Source organism: Lagopus leucura, unplaced genomic scaffold (genome assembly GCF_019238085.1).
Source record: "Lagopus leucura isolate 7727_CA_CO unplaced genomic scaffold, USGS_WTPT01 259-8_obj-0_obj, whole genome shotgun sequence".
NCBI classification, from domain to species: Eukaryota; Metazoa; Chordata; class Aves; order Galliformes; family Phasianidae; genus Lagopus; species Lagopus leucura.
Window position 1 is genome coordinate 21,550 of NW_024963262.1, and position 21,115 is coordinate 42,664.

General features: G+C 62.0%; 2 protein-coding genes across 2 annotated transcripts; one reads left to right on the forward strand and one right to left on the reverse strand.

Moving 5' to 3' along the window:
* The first annotated feature begins 239 nt into the window (after positions 1 to 239).
* Positions 240 to 1,753, forward strand: CSF3 (colony stimulating factor 3). Its single transcript, XM_042891245.1, has 5 exons — positions 240 to 482; positions 659 to 822; positions 1,109 to 1,216; positions 1,314 to 1,460; positions 1,542 to 1,753. Exons 1-5 carry the CDS (start codon positions 467 to 469, stop codon positions 1,710 to 1,712), a joined length of 606 nt encoding a protein of 201 aa, XP_042747179.1. The 5' UTR covers positions 240 to 466; the 3' UTR covers positions 1,713 to 1,753.
* A 2,315-nt stretch (positions 1,754 to 4,068) lies between these two features.
* MED24 (mediator complex subunit 24) lies at positions 4,069 to 19,865 on the reverse strand. The gene is made up of 26 exons (XM_042891244.1): positions 19,797 to 19,865; positions 19,532 to 19,670; positions 17,875 to 17,957; positions 17,339 to 17,377; positions 16,364 to 16,437; positions 15,071 to 15,294; positions 14,447 to 14,558; positions 13,911 to 14,061; positions 13,716 to 13,829; positions 12,953 to 13,000; positions 12,647 to 12,729; positions 12,114 to 12,200; positions 11,723 to 11,834; positions 11,004 to 11,146; positions 10,414 to 10,451; positions 9,757 to 9,839; positions 8,642 to 8,820; positions 8,460 to 8,559; positions 7,994 to 8,169; positions 7,658 to 7,922; positions 7,317 to 7,498; positions 7,099 to 7,192; positions 6,646 to 6,745; positions 4,885 to 4,962; positions 4,593 to 4,741; positions 4,069 to 4,449 (listed from the first exon to the last, which is right to left on the reverse strand). Exons 2-26 carry the CDS (start codon positions 19,659 to 19,661, stop codon positions 4,333 to 4,335), a joined length of 2,961 nt encoding a protein of 986 aa, XP_042747178.1. The 5' UTR covers positions 19,662 to 19,670; positions 19,797 to 19,865; the 3' UTR covers positions 4,069 to 4,332.
* Between the last annotated feature and the right edge of the window lie 1,250 nt (positions 19,866 to 21,115).

Sequence of the window (21,115 nt, forward strand, 5' to 3'; positions counted from 1 at the left end):
GCTTCCCCGAAGGGGCCGGCAGGGAAGGTTCACGTGGGGGTTTCAGGCACGGCGCTGCCAGGTGCGGGGTCCCGTAGCCACGGTGGTCCCTCAGCCACGCCGACACCACGGCGAGGGGCTGAGAGCCACAGCCACCATCCCTACCGCACAGCGAGTTAATGAGTGACCAGCCGTGACCAGGCACGGCACCGGCGCTGCCCACTGCCAGCATTCAGCTGGGCACCGCTGTGCTTCGGTGGCACCGCAGCGCCAGGAAAGCCCCACAGCAGCGCAGCACAGGAGCACCCAGCGCCCGGGATTTGCATGCGGGTGATTAAGACAATGAGGCAATCAGCACTGTTGCCACATCAGTGTGAATCCCCACAGCCCTCTATAAAATGCCCCGATCGATGAGGGCGCGCAGAGCGGGGCAGGGCGCTGTGCCGGGCCGGGCTGTGCTGCAGGAGGAGACACAGAGCCGGACACCATGTGCTGCCTCACCCGTGAGTACTGCAGACCCATGGGTGGCACCGGGGGGCACGTGGAGGCTGCGGCCCTTCCGCCCTCCCAGCATCTCCTCCATCCCCTCCTGTGCTCCTTTGGGCTCCCATCCCCGACGGGGGTCCCCAGAGCACCGTTGGGGCGACCTGGTGTCAGCGTGTGACCCGCTGTCCTGCAGATGTGCTGGCGCTGGCGCTGGTGCTGGGCGCTTCGTGGCAGGCGCTGCATGGAGCTCCGCTGGCTGAGCTCTCGGGGGACCACGACTTCCAGCTCTTCCTGCACAAGAACCTGGAGTTCACCCGCAAGATCAGGGGGGACGTGGCTGCACTGCAGCGCGCGGTGGTGAGTGCCCCATTAACGTGACCTTTCCCCCCCCAGCCTTATTGGCACTGCAGGGCCGTGGCCGGCAGCCTCCCTGCGCCCCATCCATCCCTGGGCTGCTCCGTCCTCCCCACGCTGTGCCCCATCCCTGCTCCATGCAGTGTGCGGGGGGTCGCCGTCCTGTGCTCATGCAGACAGTGTGTGTGGGGGGGGGGTCCCGCATCCCCTGGGGGTATCGTGGCACCCAGGCCGTCTCATGGGGCGTCACACAGGCTCTGCAGCCCTGACCCCGTGCCCTCGCCCGCAGTGTGACACCTTCCAGCTGTGCACGGAGGAAGAGCTGCAGCTGGTGCAGCCGGAGCCTCCCCTCACGCGGGCACCGCTGGATCAGTGCCACAAGCGCGGCTTCCAGGCGGTGAGTGCCAGCCAGCACCCGTGGCACGAGCTGCCCGGCCTCAGCCCGGCCGGGGGTCCGAGCACCAACCCCCTCCACGCTGCCTTTCCCTCCGCAGGAGGCGTGCTTCAGCCAGATCCGCGCCGGGCTGCACGCGTACCAGGGCTCGCTGGGAGCCGTCCTGCAGCTGCTGCCCGAACACACGGCGCTGGTGGAGACGCTGCAGTTGGACGCCGCCAACCTCTCCACCAACATCCAGCAGCAGGTGAGCAGGGGCGGCACGCGGGGACGCGGGGAGGTGGGGGCGGCCCGGACCCCTCGGTGACACCGCCGCTCCGTGCCGCAGATGGAAGACCTGGGCCTGGACACGGTGACGCTCCCGGCCGAGCACCGCAACCCCCCGCCCGCCTTCTCCACCGACTTCCAGCGGCAGGTCGGAGGATTCTTCATCCTGGCCAACTTCCAGCGCTTCCTGGAGACGGCGTACCGCGCGCTGCGGCACCTCGCCCGCCTCTGACGCCCGCCGCTCCCCCAAAGCCCCCCCCAGCTTATTTAATATTTATGGCTATTTAATATTTATCCGGCCGGGGGGCCCCGCTGCCCCCCAGCCCCCACGCAGGGTGCCGGCCCTGCGCTGCCGTCCGTGCACGGGTCTCTGTGCGGCACCACCCATGTTTAATATTTAAACACAAGCGTATCTCTGCCACGAGGTTTGTGCCAGTGTCCCCGCGGGGAGCCTTCATCCGCTCCGAGGATGCTGGAGCAGCACCGTGTGGGTGCGGGGATGGAGCTGCGGCGCCGCCGCTGCCGGCTCGTTTCTGGGAGCCGTTCTGTAAGCAGGGAGGGCAGCGCAGCCCGGGCCGGGGTCCCGCATTCGGGGCTGAGGCTCCGCTCCGCCCGCCCCGAGCTCCTATTTACGGCAGTGTAACTTCTTTGTGCCCCCGCACCCACGTTTGTATCTCAGAATCTCACCGCTGCTCCGATCCTCCGAGCGGCGTTTTGTACTGTATTTATTCCTGCAGCTGGGTCAGCCCCAGAGCAGCGTGTGCTGTTTTTTATACATGTCACAACGATGGAAATAAACTCTATTTTGGCTCCAACATCTGTGCTGCGTGCACCTCCACGAGATGAAGCTGTCCGGGGAGGGGGGGAAAGGAAGGGGGGCTGCTGCTCCGGGACCCCCGGATGCCACAGGGCCTCCGAGAGCAGCGGGGACGGGGATGTGGGGACGCCAACACAGAGGGCTGCGCCCAGATCTCCATGTGGCAACGGGGAGGGGACGCGTGGGGCGCAGGATGTGAGCCGGGGGCCGTTTCCTCTCCCCATCCTGTGGCGCTGCGTGGGCAGACAGTTCTTAGAAAGCACCGCAGATGTGCGCTGCGTCCGGGCAGCAGCAGTGCTGGTGGTGCTGCTGGTGGTGCCGGTGCTGGTGGCACTGGAGGTGGTGGCGGTGGTGGCACTGCCCCAAAACCTCTCCGCAGACCCCAGGCGGTGGCGGTGCGGAGCTTCAGCCGTTCTCTTCTCTCCCCCCACGAGGCGTTCGCACCACAGCTGCTGCGGACGCTCCAGGAGCCGCGCGCACCGCGCTGGAGCTTCGGCGGGGAGAGAAGGGAGCCGAGCAGCCACGGGGACGCGCTGAGGACACGCAGCGGGGCCGGGAGAGCCCCGCACGGCCGTCCCCGGCCGCTCCCCGATGCCACGCGGCTGCCGCCTCGCCCCGGGCCGTCCCCGCGTCCCCAAACGCTGCGGCATCCGCTGCCTCGCGCCCGTCCCGTGCTCACATCCTGTGACCGCCGCCGTCCCCGCACCGCGGCTGAGCTGCGGGTCCCGAGGGGTCCCGTCCCACCCCGCACCCCCCAAACCTCCCGGCACGGAGGCGGTTCGCGCTGTGCCCCGCCAGCTCCCAGCCGACGGCAGCAGCGCTCCTTCCTGCCCCCTTATCAGCGCTTACAGGAAACCCCTTCTCCCGGCTCCAACCCTTTCCTGGAAGGTGAAGCGCTGGGAAGGGCCAAAGCTGCGCACAGCGCTGCAAATATTGACAGAGCGACCGAGCAGCTGCTCTTTGCTCCGTGTTAACGGTAAAGAGGTGTGCGGCCGGTCAGTGCCAGCGTGCCGAGGACCGGGGGCTGTGAACCCCACCGCGGGGCTGAGAGCAGAGCTGCCCAAGGAAGGCAGGTGCCTCCCCCAGCCCGGGCGCCGCCCTCCTTTGCTGCGAGCCAAGCAGAAAGCACAGCACAAAGGATGGGAGGCCGGGTGCCCCTGGCACCCCCTCGGGGATGGGGTTTGGTGACGCTCAGCAGGGCAGCTGACCGCTGCTCTGTTACTCACTGCAGGATGGGCGCTGCGCTCACAGGGCAAACTCACACGGAGGAATTTCCAACAGGAATGTGCTTGCAGCTGACAGCGAGGCAGGAAAGCATCCCTGCTCCGCCCTGAGAGCAGCACACAGCACCTCGTGCAGGGCTGCAGCCACCCACCACCACCCCAGGCCAAACCAGGGCTGGGGCCGAGCCCCACGGCGCCGCTCTCCCATCCCACTGGGGCTGCGATGCCATCGGCAGCAGGGAGGAAACACGGGGCAGGGAAAGCAGCACGGCAGCCCTGGCCACAGCCGAGGCTCTGGGAGCAGCCAGTATCCCTGTGATTCAGCCCATAGCAGCACCGTTAGGTTCTGTGACTCACCTGCAGCCTCCTCCAGCCCCCGCCGCGGGCAGAGCAGCGTTTGGCTCTGCATTAGGGACCGAGTGCCACATCCACCCCTGCCCAGCACAGCACTGCTGCTCACTGCCCTCCCCTGCCCCAGGGCAGGGCCGGCCCCAGCCTCTGCCTCAGCACCAGCTCAGAAAATCAAAGAGGAACGAGACAACGCCAGATTCTACAAAAGGAATGAATGAATTAGAAAAACAATGAGCAGTGGGGTGGTCTCAGCCTCGGACAGTGTGAGCCTGCCTCGGGGGCTGGGCATGGAGGGGAGCAGCCCCTGCTGCTGCCAGCTCTGCCCTCACACGGGGCAGCATCAAACCAGGGTGATGGAGAGAGCTTCAGGGGTCCCAGCCCCAGTCTGGCACTCAGACTCCTGGAAGCCCCCCAGCAGCCACTCTGCACCTCTGTCCCGCACAGCAGAGGCAGAGCCACACTCACAGTGCAGCGATGGCTTTGGCAGCGACGCGGCGGCCCAGGGGCAGACCCAGATCCGTGATGGCCAGGACGATTTTGGGACTGGACATGGTGGAGACTTTCACCAGCTCTGAAACCTGGCAGAAGAGGAACAGAGCTGACACCTTGGGGTCGCAGAGCAAAGTGCAGAACTCAAAGCAGCTCCTCTGCACTCCCCCCACGTTCTCCCCATTCCCCAAGTGTCCCTGGCCCGTGGGGCAGAACAGAGAGGAGGACTCACCATGGTGAAAGGCATGAACTGCAGGATGCTGCCGTGGCTGCCCTGCTCCAGGCAGTCCACGCACTCCTCCATGAACCACTGCACAAACTGCGTGTGAGTGCCAGCTGTCTTGGAGCCCAGGATGGAGGAGATGAGCAGGAAGAGGTTTGCTGTGTGGACAGGGAGCCGTCAGGGCAGGTAGGCTGCAGCAGCTGAAGGCACAGCTCTGCCTGCCCACATGGCTGGGGTGACCCCCATCCCCGTCAGCCCAGCTCACAGCCAGCCTTCAGCAGCAGGCTGCAGCCCCCCTTACCCAGCACTCTGTTCAGAGGGTCCCTCATGCTGACAGCGTGCAGCTGGGAGGCAGACAGGGAGCTGCTCATGGAGCGATCTGTCGGGGAAAAGAGCGCGTCAGGATGGGGCCGGGGGACGCTTGGAGCCCTCACAGCCAGCGAGCCCTTGGGCTCCAGCAGCACTGCCCTGAGCCACAGGGGGCACCCAGCCCTCGGCACCCTGCAGAGGAGCACAGCAGGGCTGACCCCAGCTGCCCATCCACGCACGTGTCCCTGGCACGATGGAGATGCGTCAGCACGCTCTGCTCTTGCACATTTCTTCCAAGTCTGACCAAGCCCAAAGACATTTCCAAGGGTGAGCGTGAGTGAGCGAGCGAGTGCCTCCCTGCTGGGCTGTCACAGCACGGTGACTCGGCCCTGACACCTCACGAGAGCACAGTAATGCAGTGTCACGACTGAGGAGCAAGCAGGGCTCAGCCTGGTGCACGGCCCGGACACATCCTGTGAGTGCTGCCAGCAGGGCGGGCCAGCCCAGATGTCCCACAGCTGCACAGCAGCACTCACAGCTTGCTCTCGGGGTAGGACTGAGCTGTCAGAGCCATGGCGAAGCCAATGACAGGCAGCAAACAGGGGGCAGCCAAGGGGGGGATCTGTGTGGCCCCCACCCCGAGGTGCTGCTGCCCAGTGCTGCTCCTGGGCTGAGCCACGGGATGCAGCCGCTGCTGAAAATCAGCTCTCGTGTTGGGATGCTCTGGGGATGCTCACCAAGAAACGAAAGCCCTCCCCCACTTTTCTCATGGAATCACATGAGTTATGGGGCTGCTGCAGGAAGCAGGATTTCCACATCACGGCAGCAAACAGCCCAAAAAAAGTCCTGAGTGTCACTGGAAAGAGGTGGAACCGCACCAAGAGTTAAATAAAGATATCGAAACAAAGGGAAAAGCCCGCATTTCAACAGTGATGAAACCAAGGCAAACCACAGGTTATTGTTGTGTTGGAAAAATGGCAAATAAAGGAGTTGGGGTGAGGCAGTCAGGACACAAGAATGACCAAGGAGAGCCCTGAGTCACTGCTGGGAGCACAGACACACGTGGGATGGGGGCTGGAGGGCATGGGCCCCCGCAGCACGTCCTGCCGGGGCTGTTGCAACCTGCAGCTCAGGGATGCGGAGATGCAACCATGAGGACTCATCAGCTCTGCTGGCTGCATTATTAATAGTGGTGGAATTTGAGGATTTAGCCACAGCCATCACAGACGTCACCTCCTCGCTGGGCTGGGGACATCGGGTCTCCGATCCCACAGAGATCGACTCCAACTAAACCTCCCCAGGCCTTTCATGCGTGTGGCACTGGGTCAGGTGGCACGGAGGGGAGGTGGCACCTCAACACCTTTCCTAGCTTGCTCTGATCACAGAATTCAAAAGCATGACCTTCTGGAGCAAAAGCTCCACAGGAACTCTGCAAAACGCATCTGAATGCTCCACGTCGTTTCGAAATGCCCCACTATTGTTTGGTGCTGCTGCAGATCCATCCTGACAGCCCAGGGACCCCCTGCACGCTGCTGCTGACCCCGAGCCTGCAGGCACGTGACAACGGTGCAAGGGTTGGAAAGGTGTAACTGTGCAGAGGGGAGCAGAGCCCCCCCCCCCGCTGCCTCCCAGAGCATTTGGCCAGCTTGGGAAGGAAGCGTTCTCGTGCCAAAGCACGTTTCTCACCCAGGAGGGAGCAGCGAGGCAGGCCGGCGCCATCCCTGGGAGCAGCCCCCCCCTCCCCTGCACTTACTGGGGCTGGAGAGGATGTTGGCGTCTTCCTCATTGGAGCTGAGCAGGCGCATGAGCTTGGAGGGCCGCGTGTCGTCCAGTGGGAACAGGCTGATGTAGTCCTGGGGGGGAAAAGGGGGGTCAGCCCCACCAGCCTCTCTCCGTGGGGGACCCCAGCCCCCTCCCCAGGGCCGACAGCCACCCAGCTGGGCTCTGCACAGCTCTGGAATCACAGCTCTCGGTTCACCCACAGTGACTCGGTCTGGGCTGGCCCTGAACAGACCCCCTTTTCCCAGAAAACCAAAGGGAAAACCCCATATTCCAAGGACGAGAGACCAAACCTCAGACAGTTCAGTGAACCTGGGTGGTGAACCTCAGCGACCCCCTTCTCCTCCTGCAACCACGGCCTTCCAGCAAGATCCCACTCCCACGGGCACAGAGCTCCCAACCAAATCCAGCTCCGTGCCAGACACACCTCGATGTCCTCTCGGTGCCTCTTCTTCTGCCTGGCAGATGCCTGGCCCTTGTTGTGGGAGGAGTAGGAGCTCAGGGCACACCAGACAGAGAGCCTGGGGATGGAGCAGGGCAGAGGTGTGAGCTCATCCGGACGGCAGTGAGAGCCCACAGCTCCTGCCAGGGCTTTGCTGGCTCAGACCTCCCCACCCCAAGGTGTCCAGAGAACTGGGGGCTTACTTAGCCAGAGCCTTCCCCGGAGGGTCCATCAGGGTGTGCCACTTGGAGGAATCGGTGAGCAGGTTGGGCAGGATGTGGCCCAGCAGGGTCAGCGTCAGCTGCTGCATGTCCAGGCAGAAGATGGCATAGAGCAGCTCCACGGCTCGCAGCGTGTGCTCCTTCCGCGTCTCCTTCAGCAGCTCCTGCGAGGCACAGGGCAGAGCTGAGGAGGAGAAGGGCACGGCAGGACCTGCCCCGCTCAGCCCTCGCACCCAGGACAACCACCACAGCCGGCCCTGCCACCAGAGCCCAGGCCTGAGCCGGCCTGGAAGCGGTGACCGCCTCCCTGCTCCACTTCGTACCTTGACCAGGTTGTTGCAGAACCAGTAGACCCCTCCCATGTGCAGCAGGGTGTCGAAGATGTGGATGGAGCGGCTGTCGACCCAGCCCTTCTCCAGCACCTTGGTGAACACGCTCGTCAGCACCTCCTTGATGGGCTTCTTGGGGGGCAGCAGGTTCCAGTAGGGGATGGTGTCCATGCCCGTGGATGGGAACTTGATCTGCGTGGCCGTCTGCTGCAGGACATCCGCACACATGTGCTCCAGGATGGAACTCATGATCACCACGCTGCGGCACAGGGACACAGGTCAGGAAAGAGGCGGGCAGGGAAGGGAAGAACCAGGCGGTGTGGGGCTCACCGCTCGTTGTAGAACTGCAGCGTGTTGTCGCCGTACAGCGGGGTGGCCAACTGCCGGATCATCTGCAGGGATTTCTCCCGCTCATCCAAGCCCAGCATGCGGACGTGGGCCACCAGCCAGGCCACGGCGCACACCGCCATGCTGCACACCTTGCCCTTGATGTTGTCTGTGATTTTCTAGAGATGAGAGAGGATGTGGATGAGCACGGACACGTGCAGGTGCACAGGCTCCAGCCCAGCATCAGCTCCTAGGCTCTGCCCCAAACTTCTCCGTGCCCGTCAAGCCCACAATCACCAATGTGGCAGCATCGGTGGAGCCACGTTAGCTCTATATGCAAGCAGCCAGGGAGCTCTGCATTGGCTGCAGCAGCATCTGGAGAAGGAGGGTGGGGGCCCTGCCTTCTCACTGCTCAGCCCTTCCTTACGGCACGGTGCAGCGCTGGCCCCATTCTGCCCTGCAGACCCACCTGGATGGACTCAAAGGTGAGCACGCTGTTCTCCCAAGCATTGAGGATCTCCAGGATGGCAGCCGAGATGCTCAGACACACCTCGTGCCAATTGATCTGCCTATAGAGGAGAGACAGGGGTCAGGCACTCGCTCAGAGCTGCTCTCCTCCCCCCACCTCTACCGGCTGGGCTGAGCTCTTACACCAGCTTCATCTCTGAGGAGTTGTTGAGGAGGGCGACGAGGGATTCCACCTTGGTGGAGTCAGGGCGGAAGCAGGGATGGTCGGGGTTGAGGATCTTGCCCTCCTCGGGCATGCAGGTCAGCATCCAGGTCTCAAAGAAGGGCACCTCGTCTGCTGGCCTCGACTCTGACAGGATCACCTGGAAGAGAATGGCTCTGGGTCCCCCCATAACCTGCCTGGGGACCCCTGTCCTGGAGAGAACAGCCGGGGCCAGCACTGCTCTCACGGGGCCACTCGGCCCCCAGGCTGCTCTCAGGCTCCCCCCACGGCTCTGCAGGGCCGGGGCACGCAGCCCAGCTGGCAGCCAGCTGCAAGGGCTCCCGGGGGGAACACAAGCTGGGAATCCCACACGCTGCTTCCTCCTTTCAGCCCTGCAGCACCCGAGGGACGCTATTTTTGACAGAAGTGTTGCACATCTGTTCAGCAGCAGCTGGTCAGAAAAAGTTGCTCTGGGCTCAGACTCCATCGAAGAGCCCCGGGCACATCCGCCCCAGGCTGCCGCCAGCCAGGACTCCCCCTCTCCGCTCCCTGGGCAGCCCCCCACCCAAGTTTTTCACTCCCTCTCCACGTCTGCAGTGTTTCGGTATCATTTTACCTCCTGACACGCACACATGTTGAAACGTGGAAAATTTTCATGTAACCCAAGTGCCTCTTCCTGAGCAGGGCTGCAAGTTCCTCATCTGCCAGAGGAGGGCTGACATCCACCAGCCCTCCCCAACCAGCCAGAGCCAAACTGTGCCGTGCTGGAGGAGCAAGGCTGGGAAAAGTGCTGGGAGATGAGAGCCAGCCTGGAGAGCGTGAGGCGGTGGCAATAACACAGCATGGAGAAGAGGGGCACAAAAAGTCCCCGGGAACGCTGTGGCCACTCTGGCTCCATCGCTTTGCACCAGGCAAAACATGCTGGGCACCTCACCCACAGCGGGGTGCTGCTGGAGGGGCGGCTGTGGGCGGTGAGGACAGTGACAAGGCAGCGGTGACAGCAGCACGGCCGCTAGAGGAGGCTGGCAGACTTCAGCACAAGGGCTGCTGCTCTCACAAGGTCAGAACCCAATGGCTGCCTTCCAGAACCGCTTACCTCCGAGCCGTAGGTCTGGGCCACATGGCACAGCATGAGGAACGAGATGTCGAAGAGAAGGGCCCGAACAGGGGCGGACTTGGCTGGGAAGAACAGACAGATCTCAGGGAACTTAAACCAGAGAGGAAAGCAGGAGCCCTATCAGCTTGGGGGTTGAGTCCCTGCCTCCTCTAAGGTGCTTTTCTGATGCCCCAGTGTTTGAGTGTGAATGAGGGCTCTAAAGAACCAAGTGCCTCCCTCACCCCCGTCTGTCCCAGCTCGAGCTCCCAGAGCGGCTTTGACCTCTATTTGGCAGCCCCAGTTCAACCCTGGGCTCCCCCGGTGCCGCAGAAGGTCAGAGCACTCAACATGTTTAATCACACGTAAAAACAGTCAGAGTCCTTATCTCAGGCTGCGTGCTGACACATCACCCCTTCCAGGGAAGGAGCTGGGGCAGGGCCGGCCCCAAGGGGCCCCAAGGGCAGGGAAGGGGAGAAGGGAGCTCAGGATGGACACCCGTGTGCCATGGGTGAGAACTGGGGATCCCCAGGATCCCAGATCCCTGCCGGCACCTGGCCATGCCTGGCACAGCTCGGCCCAACCCCTGCTTAACCCAGCACGTGGCAGCAGGGGAAGCACAGCTCGAGCCACCCCACGCACGGATGCGCACGCACTTACAGTTTTCTGTACTGATGTGCTTGGTGAATTCATTCAGCCTAGAGGGGGCAGAGAGAGCTGCAGTGAAGCGTTATCATCAGACAAAGCAGCCCTCCTCCCACCAGAGATGGGAACAGGGCTGCCCCTGCCCGCAGCAGCACAGAGCCCGGACGCGATGCCACGCTCCCAGCTGGGCCATGTGCCTCACGCTGCCCCAGGCCCTGCCATGGGAGGAGGGCATCACAGCCCCACGCGTGCTGTGTGTGTGCTCTAACCAGGACACAGATGCCTGGGGAACAAAGGCGTGCACACAGCAGCGCCTCAGAGCCGGGGCTGCGCTGGTGCTTTCAGCCCTAACACAGCTGAAACGGATTCGACTTGGATGCTGCAGCCCTTTCACAAAGAAGCAAAGGAGGTGGGATGCTGTGGGGTTCAGACCCCAAGGCCCCAGCCCTCTCCAGAGCCCTGCTGGTGCTGCACAGACCAGAGGCCAGAGCCAGACCCAGCTCTGAATGTGGTGGGAGCACGGGCTCAGGAAGGAGAAAGGCAGAGAGCAGGGAGGCTGCCAGCTCACCCAGCCCCACTAGCACATATTCCAGGTGGGCACTCACTTGATGAACTTCCAAGCAAAGGATTTGAGCTTGCCAGTCGCTGCTGCTGCTGCCAACAGCAGGTCCAAGCTCTTCCCAGACAGCATGTGACCCAGGACCCCCAGCAGGCCCTCAGGGGATTTGGAGTGATCCGCATCCATAGTCTACAAAAGGAAAAAAAAAAGAAAGAAAAAAGAAAGAAGTCACGGGGAAAGCATGTTACAGAGCAGCAATAAAACTCCAGCCACAGAAGCAGAGCTGATCAGCTGCCAGAGTCATCCCACAGGGCCTCTGTCTGCAGGGACCTGCAGGGCTTAGATGGAAGGGGAGGGACCCCCGGAGTCCCAGGCTCTGCAAAAAGGAAAGCTGCAACATGCCGGGGCAGCACAACCAGAAGAGAAATGTCTGCACCAGAAGAGCAGCAGGAGGGACACAGGGAGGAGGAGGTGCTGGGGATGGGGGAGATGCACGGTGGGGAGGATGGGCAGAGCAGGCTGGGCTCACGCTGCTGGCACCGACAATGCATTGAGCTGCCTGACAGCTCCACCAGCTTCCTGGGAAGGAGGAGGGGAGTCCTGAGCTCCACGGCAGAGACTGCAAGAAGGCTGGAGGCAATTCCTCCATCTCAGCACAGGGTGGGAGAAGGCATCTCCTGAGCACCCTGGTGAGCCCAGTGCTCCTGGAAGCCAGCTGAGGTGTGGAGATCGGACTCCCCAGCACTGTAATAGGAGGGCACTCACCTTCAGGATGTTGGTGACAGTCGGCTCGGCCCTCAGGATGAGCCTGGGGTTTGGCTGGATGTTGGCATTCTCTGCTGATTGCAACTGCGGAGCATCTTCCCTGTCTGCTTTGCTGGTGATCCACAAAGAGAGGCTCTTGAGTAGGAATTTTGTCACTCTACCCCTCTCTCCTCAAGACTCAGCCCCCCACCACCTCCAAGGGAGGGCGCCAGCTCTGAGAGGACAGGCTCTGCCCTGCTCTAGCACCAAAAGCAAAGCTTCATCCCCTCCTGGCCAGGATGCCCCAGCTGCAGGACAGACAGCAGCACCACAGCTGCTTCACACTCCCTGAAGGGCAGTGAGACAAGGTGCCCCAACCTCTCTGGGCTACCAGGCTCCACGAGGGCCGTACCGTTTATCAGTCAGGTTGGTCATGTTGGCTTCTGAGAGCAGCCCCTGTTTGCTGCACTCCTGCAGGAGCAGACTCATGCAGTTGCAGCTGAAAGAGGGAGAGCAGAGCATTAGCCCCAGGAACAGCCTCCCTGCTGTCTGAGCAGCGGTGCAGACCTCCCCCCACAGACCAGCAGAGCCATGCGACCATTTGCAGACTGGGACTCAAGCAGTCAGGACTCCTGAGCCGCCTGTCTGCCTCCATTCCCCCATTCTGAGGGGGATGCAGGGCCAGAAGCGGCTCCAGACATCACAAAGCATCACCAACATACGGATCAGCTGTCAGACACTCACTGCCTTGCTCATTTGGCAGTGCCAGCGCCTCAGGAAGAAGGAACCAGATCAGAAATCAGTGCTTCCCTTCATACCACAAAAAGCTCAGCACACAGCTGCCCCAGCACTGCAGCTCCCCATGGAGATGCTGGGGGCAGCAGGGCACAGACCAGCCGCAGGCTCGTGGTGCTGCAGGTGAGTCCTGGGCACACGAGCACTCACTTGCATCGTTGATCTGCTTTGTCAAGCAGAGGGGTCAGCTTCAGCAGGAACTCGAAGGCACAGTTCACATCCTCTGTGAAATCCTGCCACGCACAAAGGCGAGTGCTCAGCTTGCAGCAGCACTGATACAAACCCACCCATCCCTCCCACACCACCTCCCCAATAGAGGAAGGCTGTCAGCACGCAGACTGCTTCCCACCCCAGCCACCCTTGCACAGCTCTGGCACCAGCACCGCCACAACAAGCACGGTCCACTTGCACACACGGTGCTGCAAACAGCTCCAAACCGCAGCCCGTGTGCCTCACCTTGTCCCCATGGGGATAGTTCTTGAGTTCAACCAGGACCTGAGGGATCTGAAAGACAGGGGGCATGTGGACAGGACTGAGAGGCAGAGCCAGTGCTGCTGTCAGCACCTCCCAGCAGCACAGGCAGCAGAAGATTGAGCAAAACCCGCCTGCAAGGAGCAGCTGCTCTGCTAGCCCAGCTGAAGGATTGCTGGAGCATTTGCACCCTGGGGACTGTCCTCCCAGCTCCCCTCTGCAGAGCCCTTCCACCATCACAAGGAGCAGCAGGGCACGGCCAGGCAGGGGACTATGGCTGCAGAGCCCAGCACAGGCCAGAGCACGTCAGGCCTGAAATTACACATAAATCCTTCTTGTCTGGCACAAAGACAAGAGGCAAGGCAGACTGCTGCGGGGCTGCCCACCACCGAGCTGTGGGAGTGCCAGCCCAGAGACTGCTTTGGCATCCTTCAAAGGCCACCATTTCCCCCCACAACTTCCTAGACAAACAAAACAAAGTGGGGCTGGGCTGAAAAGATGCCCCAGACAGCAAAGCGTGTTGCAGGAGGGCTGCCTGTGGGCTCAGCCATCTTGCATGCAGTCCAGACAGGATGAGCAGCTGTGGGACAGGAGGACTAACTGGAATGATCTTTGAGGACCCTCCTGACTGAAGCCATTCTGCGATTCTACCACTGCTCAGCCAGGCTTTGGTGCTCAGCAGGGGCCAAACACGCAGGGAAAGGTACAGGGCTCAGAGTGCTGTGCTCACTGTGGAGCTAGGGCCTACCTTCAGGAAGGTAAAGGCTGTCCACTTCAGCTCCTCTGTGCCCTCTGGGGACTCGATGAGGCCCACAAAACACGCCTTCCAGATCTCCAGCATGAAGAGCGGGGAGGGGATGCGCTGCAGGGCACACAGACAGGACCCTCCAGTACCCAATAACAAATGTCCCCAGTCAACCAGGATAAGACACCACTTTTGTACCTGCATCCTCTTCACCATCATCAGCTGCTCCACCAGAGGCTGGATCTCTCCTGTGAGGTTCATGGTCCCCTCCAGCAGCACCACAGCGTGCACAGTGGGGAAGCCAGTCTTGTTCAGCTGCTCAGAGCGAACTGATAGCATGGTGGGGATGCTGGATGAGAGACAACAGCCCCAGGTCACTGGAGTCTTGCAGGGATGATCCTTGCTCCCTCTTTCCCACCCTCTCTTTCCAGCAGCACTGCCTTTGGGCACAGCCAAGTCCCCAAATCTCAGCCCAGGCCCCGGCACACGCACTGGAGCAGCTGAGGGATGGCAAGCAGCCCAAGTTAAGAGCCCTCTGCAGCAGGTAGCAGCAGTCCCTAACACATCCCTCAGTTCAGGGCTTCTTGCTGGCCCCAGTCCACCACCAGCACAGGAGTCTGAGCTGGGAAGGGACAGGAAAGCAGGGAGCCAATGAGAAAGGAGGCAGGATGCTCTCAGTCCTCCCAAGGAGGGCTCAGACCCATTTCACTCTCTGAACCCCTGCCAGCAGCTACCTCTTGATGAGGGAGATGCACTCATCAGCCTGGCTTCGCAGCGCGGAGTTGCTGAGGCCATTCAGACTTTCCTCTAGCTTGAGGAGGGATTGCTCCACGGTGTTCCAGGAGGCTGGGAAAGGAGGGCAGGTGTTCAGTGGAGCAGGACAGCGACAGGATGAGAAGCCAGCAGGATGGCTCTAATGCTCACAGCAAAGCAGAGGGGCTGCTGAGTCTGGGGGCTCTCTGCCGAGCAGGAGTCAGAGCACCTCTGCAAACCCAAGCTGAGGATCTGCACGCCAGCCAGCAGCTCCCTGGCACGGCCTCTTGGCCAGGGGACCAAGCGGAGGTGCAGGGCCGTGCCAGGCAGGCTGGTGGAGCGCAGGACCCGCCACACACCCAGGAACAGCTCACACAGCCTTCACATTAATTCTGTTCCTCTTCCCAAGGGCAGCGTGGAGGGGAGGGGGCAGAGGGTGGCATGGAGCCAAGGAGGAGACAGTTACAGCAACAGGGATGGAAGATGGATGGGCTCGGAGCCACAGGGACAATGCGGCAGGAGCTGGGCTGGGGGAAGGGAAGGTGGCAAGGACAGTGGCCCGAGGCCAGCAGCAGCCAGGAGCAGAGGCTCAGGGAGCGACGTACAGGTCTCCTCCAGCTGGGCAATGTGGATCAGGGCACGGTTCTTGGTGCTGCCCAGCATTTTCTCCAGCCGCTCCAGGCACATCTTCATCTGGCCCTCTGCTGCCACCTGCTCCAGCATCTCCTTCACCTTCTCAGCATAGAAGGCCGCGCAGCGCAGGAGCCAGTTCAGGGCACTCATCAGCGCCCGGCACAAACCGATGCACTCCTCTGCTCTGCCGTGGCAGCTGCAAGGAGAGAGAAACACAACCGTGGGCCAAGCTACGCCCCTGTGGAGACCAAGGCTCAGCAGTGGGGCAGACTGAGGAACCAGGCTACATCTCTCACGCCCAGCCCAGCGTGCTCAGCTCCTGGCTCCTGTGCTGCAGCCCCCAGCCCACGAGCATCCCCCCGTGCCAGGGGAAATCAAGTGTACCCAGTGCAGACTCCTCTCTGGCCGCTCAACTACAGGAAACTTTCCAAGCCTCTAATCAAATTATCTTGCTAAGAAAGGCTCAGCACTGATCAATGTGTTCCAAGAGGTGAACGCTTTCCCCTCCTGATGCACAAATCATCGGGGCCAGAAGTTTTGATCAAATTAAGCGGAGGATCAGATTAGGCAGGAACTGGATTAAGTCACCAGCTCTGCAGTTGGCCAGCAACAGCTCCCTGTCAACATCTGCGACTGATGCACATTCATTGCTGCTGCTTCGCTCCGTGTAATTGAAGAGCTGCTACCTTTAGCCCTGTTTATCCTCCCATTCACCCACACCGCCTGCCTCTTCGCAGCAGCCTCCCAGCAGAGGCTGTCAGGGGTTAACAGGAAGATTTCTCAGCTTTCTATAAAAGTTTTTGTGGCCTGAATTGTCTCCCCTGGGTCCTGCGACACCAGCGGAAGAGCATGGAGCAAAACAAGGCAGCTGCATGAAGCGCCTGGGGCAGCGCAGGCAGAACCACGAGCACTGGCAGCCAGGGATGTGCAGCCAGAGCCTTGGGAAGCCACAGAGGCCGCACAAGAGAAATAAAACGTAGAGGGAACAGAAGCCCTCAGGTTTTGGGGCTTACACCAACCCGAGCTGAGCAGCAGTATCGTGGAGAAGGTCATAGCCCAAAACAGGTGGGGTTCTCACAGCTTCCCACAAAGCCGGTGGGGTTCCAGGCTCCCCCTGCTCTGCCCATGCTGACATCTCAGCCTAGAGCAGCTCAGGACGAAAGCTGGGATGGGGAACGGCCTCCCTCTGCCTGAGCAGGGACCACACAACGGGGTGAGTGCCAGAGCCTGTGGGAGCTGCAGGCTGCGGAAGGGCTGCATCGTACCTGAGGCGGTCGCAAAACATGTCCATGATCTCCAGCAGCGACTGCACGCACAGATCCCGGGAGAAGTCATCAAACTACAGCAGAACAAAGAAGGATTTCAAACAAGGGCTGCCAAGCTCCAAAAAACAACCGTGGGGCACTCGCCCCGGCAGCCACCCAGCAGTCAGATGAACAGAACTGGGTCAGGGCTGTCCCTCAGCTGGGTCGCGCCCTCCCAGGGCAGCGGGAAGCCAAGAGGCCACGGCAGTGGGGCTGAGGCCGCGTTTCTGAGCGGCCCCTCTGAGATGCAGCGGGGGTTGGAGCTCCGTTTGCAGCCCCCCCCGCTCCTCACGGGCTGCGCTGACACGACGGCGGCTCGGCGCCAGCCCACGTCCCCACCTCCAGCTCGGTGGGGCTGGCAGCGAACACCGACAGCTCGACCGGCCACAGGGACGGCAGCAGTGCTGCCACCGCCTGCTCAGCCGAGCAGATGGGGCCACCCCACTGAGCGGGAGCTGGCCTGCGGGCCTGCACTGAGCCCACGCTGCTCTGAAGGAGGAAACCGCGGCTGTCAAGGTCAGCGCTTCTCCACCAGCCTCACCACAATGGGCAGCGAAGGCGAGCACGGCCCTACGCCAGCTCTGCCACCCCGCTGAGGGGCCGAGCCTACCAAGGGGCTCAGTGTGCTCACGGCACGGCTCCGGGTGCTGGCAGCGTGGGGGGAGGCAGAGCAGGAGCCTGCCAGGCCCCACGGGGTGCAGGGATGCAGTTTCCACGCCTGCAGCACGTGGGACCGTGCCCAAAGCAGAGTGGGAGCTGCTGGTGGGTGTCCCCAGCGGGCTCGTGCCCTGCGCCGTGCCGTCTGCCCGCTGCTGACTCAGCACAGGATGTCATTTTACACTTGACCTATATTTGGTGAGAGCCGTGGGATGGGAAACGGATACGCGGATCGCAGGTAAAGAGAAAAGCCTCAGCCAGCAGCTGTCGGAGCCGTACCTTGCTGATGGCCATCAGCACTGTGGAATAAGACACCATCTACAAACAAAACACAAAACCAAAACAGTGTTGTTGGAAAAGAGCAGTGGGAGCTGCCTGCGAGCGCGGTGCTCGCGGCCGAGGGGCAGCAAGGTCAGGGCACGGCCCCACGGCCTGTCACTGCAGCCGGGCGCTGACCCGGCACAAATCCAAACAGACGTTTTTAGGTGACCGCCAATTTGCTTCGCACAAACTTTAGACAGCATCAAATGCTGCAGGAAGGAAGCACGGAGCTGCCAGGCAGAGCAGAAGCTCTCAAAGGATGAGGATTTCCACCCGGCGTGCAGCAGGCAGAGGCAATTTACAGAAACAACCCCACCCCGGGCGCACGCTGAGCCCCCCACCCCGTCTGAGCCGAGCACGACGCCTGCAAGGTGCAGACATTGGGGTGTCTGCTTGTCAGCTCTGCACCCTGGGCTCTTGGTTTGCTAATTGGGGCCGCGAGGCGACACCCAGCAGCACTGCAATGTGGGGCACAGTGCAGGGAAAGCCATTACCTGGGAGCTGATAGCGTACTTCAGGTAGGACAAGATGAGTGGGTTCGGCGACGGCCCGATCATCGCCTGCTCGAGCAGAGCCTCTGCAAGCAAAGAGAGGCACCTGTGGCAGGCAGCACACAGCGTGGGGACACGCAGTGCCCTTGTTTCTGCTCTCACCCACAGGCAAGATGGCAAAGACAACTGGCGCCAAGTCCGACAGCTCCGCACAATGCTTCCCTGAAATCAACCCAAACCCCAACGTTTCTACTCCTCAACAGCAAAAGGTTGCAGTACCGGCAGCCTCCTGCTCATTCACCTCACCCTGGGCCTGAAACTGCACCTGCTGCTCTCCAAGCATCCTCCCCTTCCTCCCACCTCCTGCCCAGAGGCTCAGGCATCCACCAGCCTGCCATTTCTGCTCTGGTACCTGGGGCCGGACTGCGGGCACACGGCCGCTCTCGGTCAGGACGGTTCCTGTGCGTCTGGCACTCCCTGCTGCTGGCAGCCGGCCAGGGAGGCTGGAGGGGCTCTGCCCGCCCTATCTGCTCAGTCAAGCCTTTAATTGACCATTTGAACTAGCGCAGAGTGCAGGAACCACCTCCCAGAATCAGGCCCCGGGCTGTGGCACTGGCTGTAAGTAGGTCAGGGCACCCAGATGCAAGAGGGGCAGGCCAGCTCCCTGCAGCCAGCACAGAGCAGCAGCCGTCGGCAGATCCCGGCTGCGGGAGACACCTCAGAGCCCGGCAGAAGGCTGCGACCGCGGCCAAATGCATCTCAGCACGAGGACAGAAGGCTGACGGCAGCCTTCCCCTCCCATCTAATCAGGGAGCGTCAACACGAGCCAGCCACACGCTGTTACCCACTGCAGGCACGTCAGCATCAATTTGCTGGGCAGTGCCGTGATCCGGGTGGCTCGTGCCAGGTTTTCCTCCTTTGTGTTTGAAATCCGAAAGGCACGAGTTGGGGGGAGGATGAGCTGAGGGGGACGGCTTGGAGAGGTGCTCTGGATGCGACGGCTGCCCACCACCTGCCCCGCATCCTGCAGCAAAGGGACCCAGCTCCATCCTCACCAAGCTGAGCCCTGGGCTGACAAGCCTTTCCTTGGTGGATGCACTGAGAGGCGACCAGGAGAAATCCGCTGCTACAGAAACTGTTAGCTCAGCATCATAAGCCGGAACCCAGTAACAATTATACTTGTGGGTGAGTCAAAATAGGTGGGAAAGGCCACCGTGGAGTGAGCTTAGGGAGTGAGAAGCACAGAGGTGCTTTTTCCCTTTAAATGCCCCACTGTGAGCCTCCAGCAGCACTTTGTGTTTGTATATCCCGGGCTTGCAAACACAACGCTGCCTGCGCAGGGAAAAAGAAAACACAAAACCCAGCAGCATGTTTCTATAATTGCCATAAAGGCTGGCAAATCTTTAAACCGCGTAACGCGGCGGGCACAGAGCTTGGCTGGGCTGCTGACAAACGGCCTTGAATGGGGCCGGGGAAAGAAAAGCTCACAAATGGGAGCAGGAAGCAGCCCTGGGGGCCTGGAGCAGTGCCTCCAACACGGCCCAGCACGAGGATGGGGTCCCACCCCCAGGCCACACACACCCAATGGTGTCCTCGGGGGCAACGGAGGCACACCACCAAGGCACGCCCCAGAGGCTGCGGCCCCCCCCCGCCCCCGGACCTGCCAGGTTGAGGATGTCCCAGGTGGCTCCGCGGGGGAAGAAGCGCTTCATGTTGATGGCCCACTGGTAGTCGCTCCAGCGCTCCTTCCAGGCCTGCAGGATGGCCTGCTTCAAGTTCACCACCTTCATGGCTCCGCTCTGTGGGAACGGAGAGGCCTCGGGGACGGGCCTCGGGGCGCACAGCGAGGGCCGGAGCCGGGAGATCGCTCCCCGTTCTCTCGGCTCCGCTCCCGGCCCTCAGGCCTCGTCCGCAGAGCTCCTCACCCGCCGGCTCCGCTCGCTCAGCGCCTGGGCACCGCCATGTTGGCACCCGCCAGCAAGCCGCGCGCTGATTGGACGGCGGGGAGGCGCGGGGCTTGCTGGGAGATGTAGTTCACGGGGCATGGTGGGGGGTGCGGAGAAACGCGCGGGGTGTGCGAACGTGGGGGTGTGCAAAATGAGTTGGTGCGAAATGGGTGGCAAACGTGGAAGCTCACGGTGGGCAAACACTGTGTGCAAGTGCATGGAGGTGCAAATGTGGGGATGTGCGAACACCGGAGACTGCAAACTGCAAATGAGATTGCAAACAGAAGCTTGCATTTTTGAGCAGTGTGTGTGCAAATGAACAAGGACGCACATATAGGGTGTGCAGATGTGGAGCTGTGCAAACATGGGGGTGTGCAAACAGACAGCAAATGCCACTGATGGCAAATGTGGAATTTTAGAGCGCGGAAACACTGCATGCAAATGGGTGCACATGCACGGCGTGCAAATACAAGGCTATGCAAACATGGAGTGTGCAGAATCTGAGCGAGTGAGACTGCAGATGTGCAAGCTTGTGCGTGTGCAAGCACAGCATGCAAAGGTGTGAGTGTGCACACGGTGTGCAAACACAGGGGTGTGCAGGTATGGATGTACAAAACCGGCTGTGCACCCCCGTGCAGGTGTGCACGCAGATGGGTGTGAGCACGCCTGGCTGTGTGCTTGTACACGGATGCACACGCATGTCTCTGCAGTCACACGCGTGTGGGCTCACAGATATGCAGGCAAAATCCCAGCAGGATTCCCGCCACCATCGCCATGGCAACCAACAGATGGGGAGCGGGCGGGGGGCTGCAAACCGGGGGGGGGCAGCACCTCCAATCTGCCGCCACATGGCCCCAAATCCCAGCACGGTGCGAAGCCCCCCCCGGGGCGGTGCCCCCCCCCCCCCCCCGCCCCTTGGGCGGGCCGGCCCCCCCCCCCCCCCCCCCCCCCCCCCCCCCCCCCGCTGTGCTTGGGGGTCTCCGCGGCCCCTTAATTCCCGTGTTAATCATTCATGGGGCCGGGGCGCGCGGGCGGCCGCAAATCCCCCATGGCCGCAGCCGGGATTAGCGGGTGAGCTGCGGCCCAGCCGGCGAGGGGCCCGCGGGGCCGGGGGGGGCCCTATTCATGAGGACGGATTTCCTGTGCTGGGCACGGGGCTGGGGGGGGTCCCGCAGCTGCCGAGGGGGAACCGGACACTGCAGGCTGCAGTGCCGGGGGGCTGAGCGGCAGCGTAGGCTTCATGGGGCTGTAGGCCTTGTGGGAGCAGGAGGTACGGTGAGACCCCCCCCCCCCCCCCC

Coding starts and splice junctions, on each gene's coding strand:
- CSF3 (XM_042891245.1), top strand. Junction 1,217..1,313: donor ACAAGCGCGGCTTCCAGGCG/GTGAGTGCCAGC, acceptor TTCCCTCCGCAG/GAGGCGTGCTTCAGCCAGAT. Junction 1,461..1,541: donor CCACCAACATCCAGCAGCAG/GTGAGCAGGGGC, acceptor TCCGTGCCGCAG/ATGGAAGACCTGGGCCTGGA.
- MED24 (XM_042891244.1), bottom strand. CDS start 19,661: ATGAAGGTGGTGAACTTGAAGCAGGCCATCCTGCAGGCCTGGAAGGAG. Junction 13,830..13,910: donor TGATGGTGAAGAGGATGCAG/GTACAAAAGTGG, acceptor TGTGCCCTGCAG/CGCATCCCCTCCCCGCTCTT. Junction 11,835..12,113: donor ACCAACCTGACTGATAAACG/GTACGGCCCTCG, acceptor GTGGATCACCAG/CAAAGCAGACAGGGAAGATG.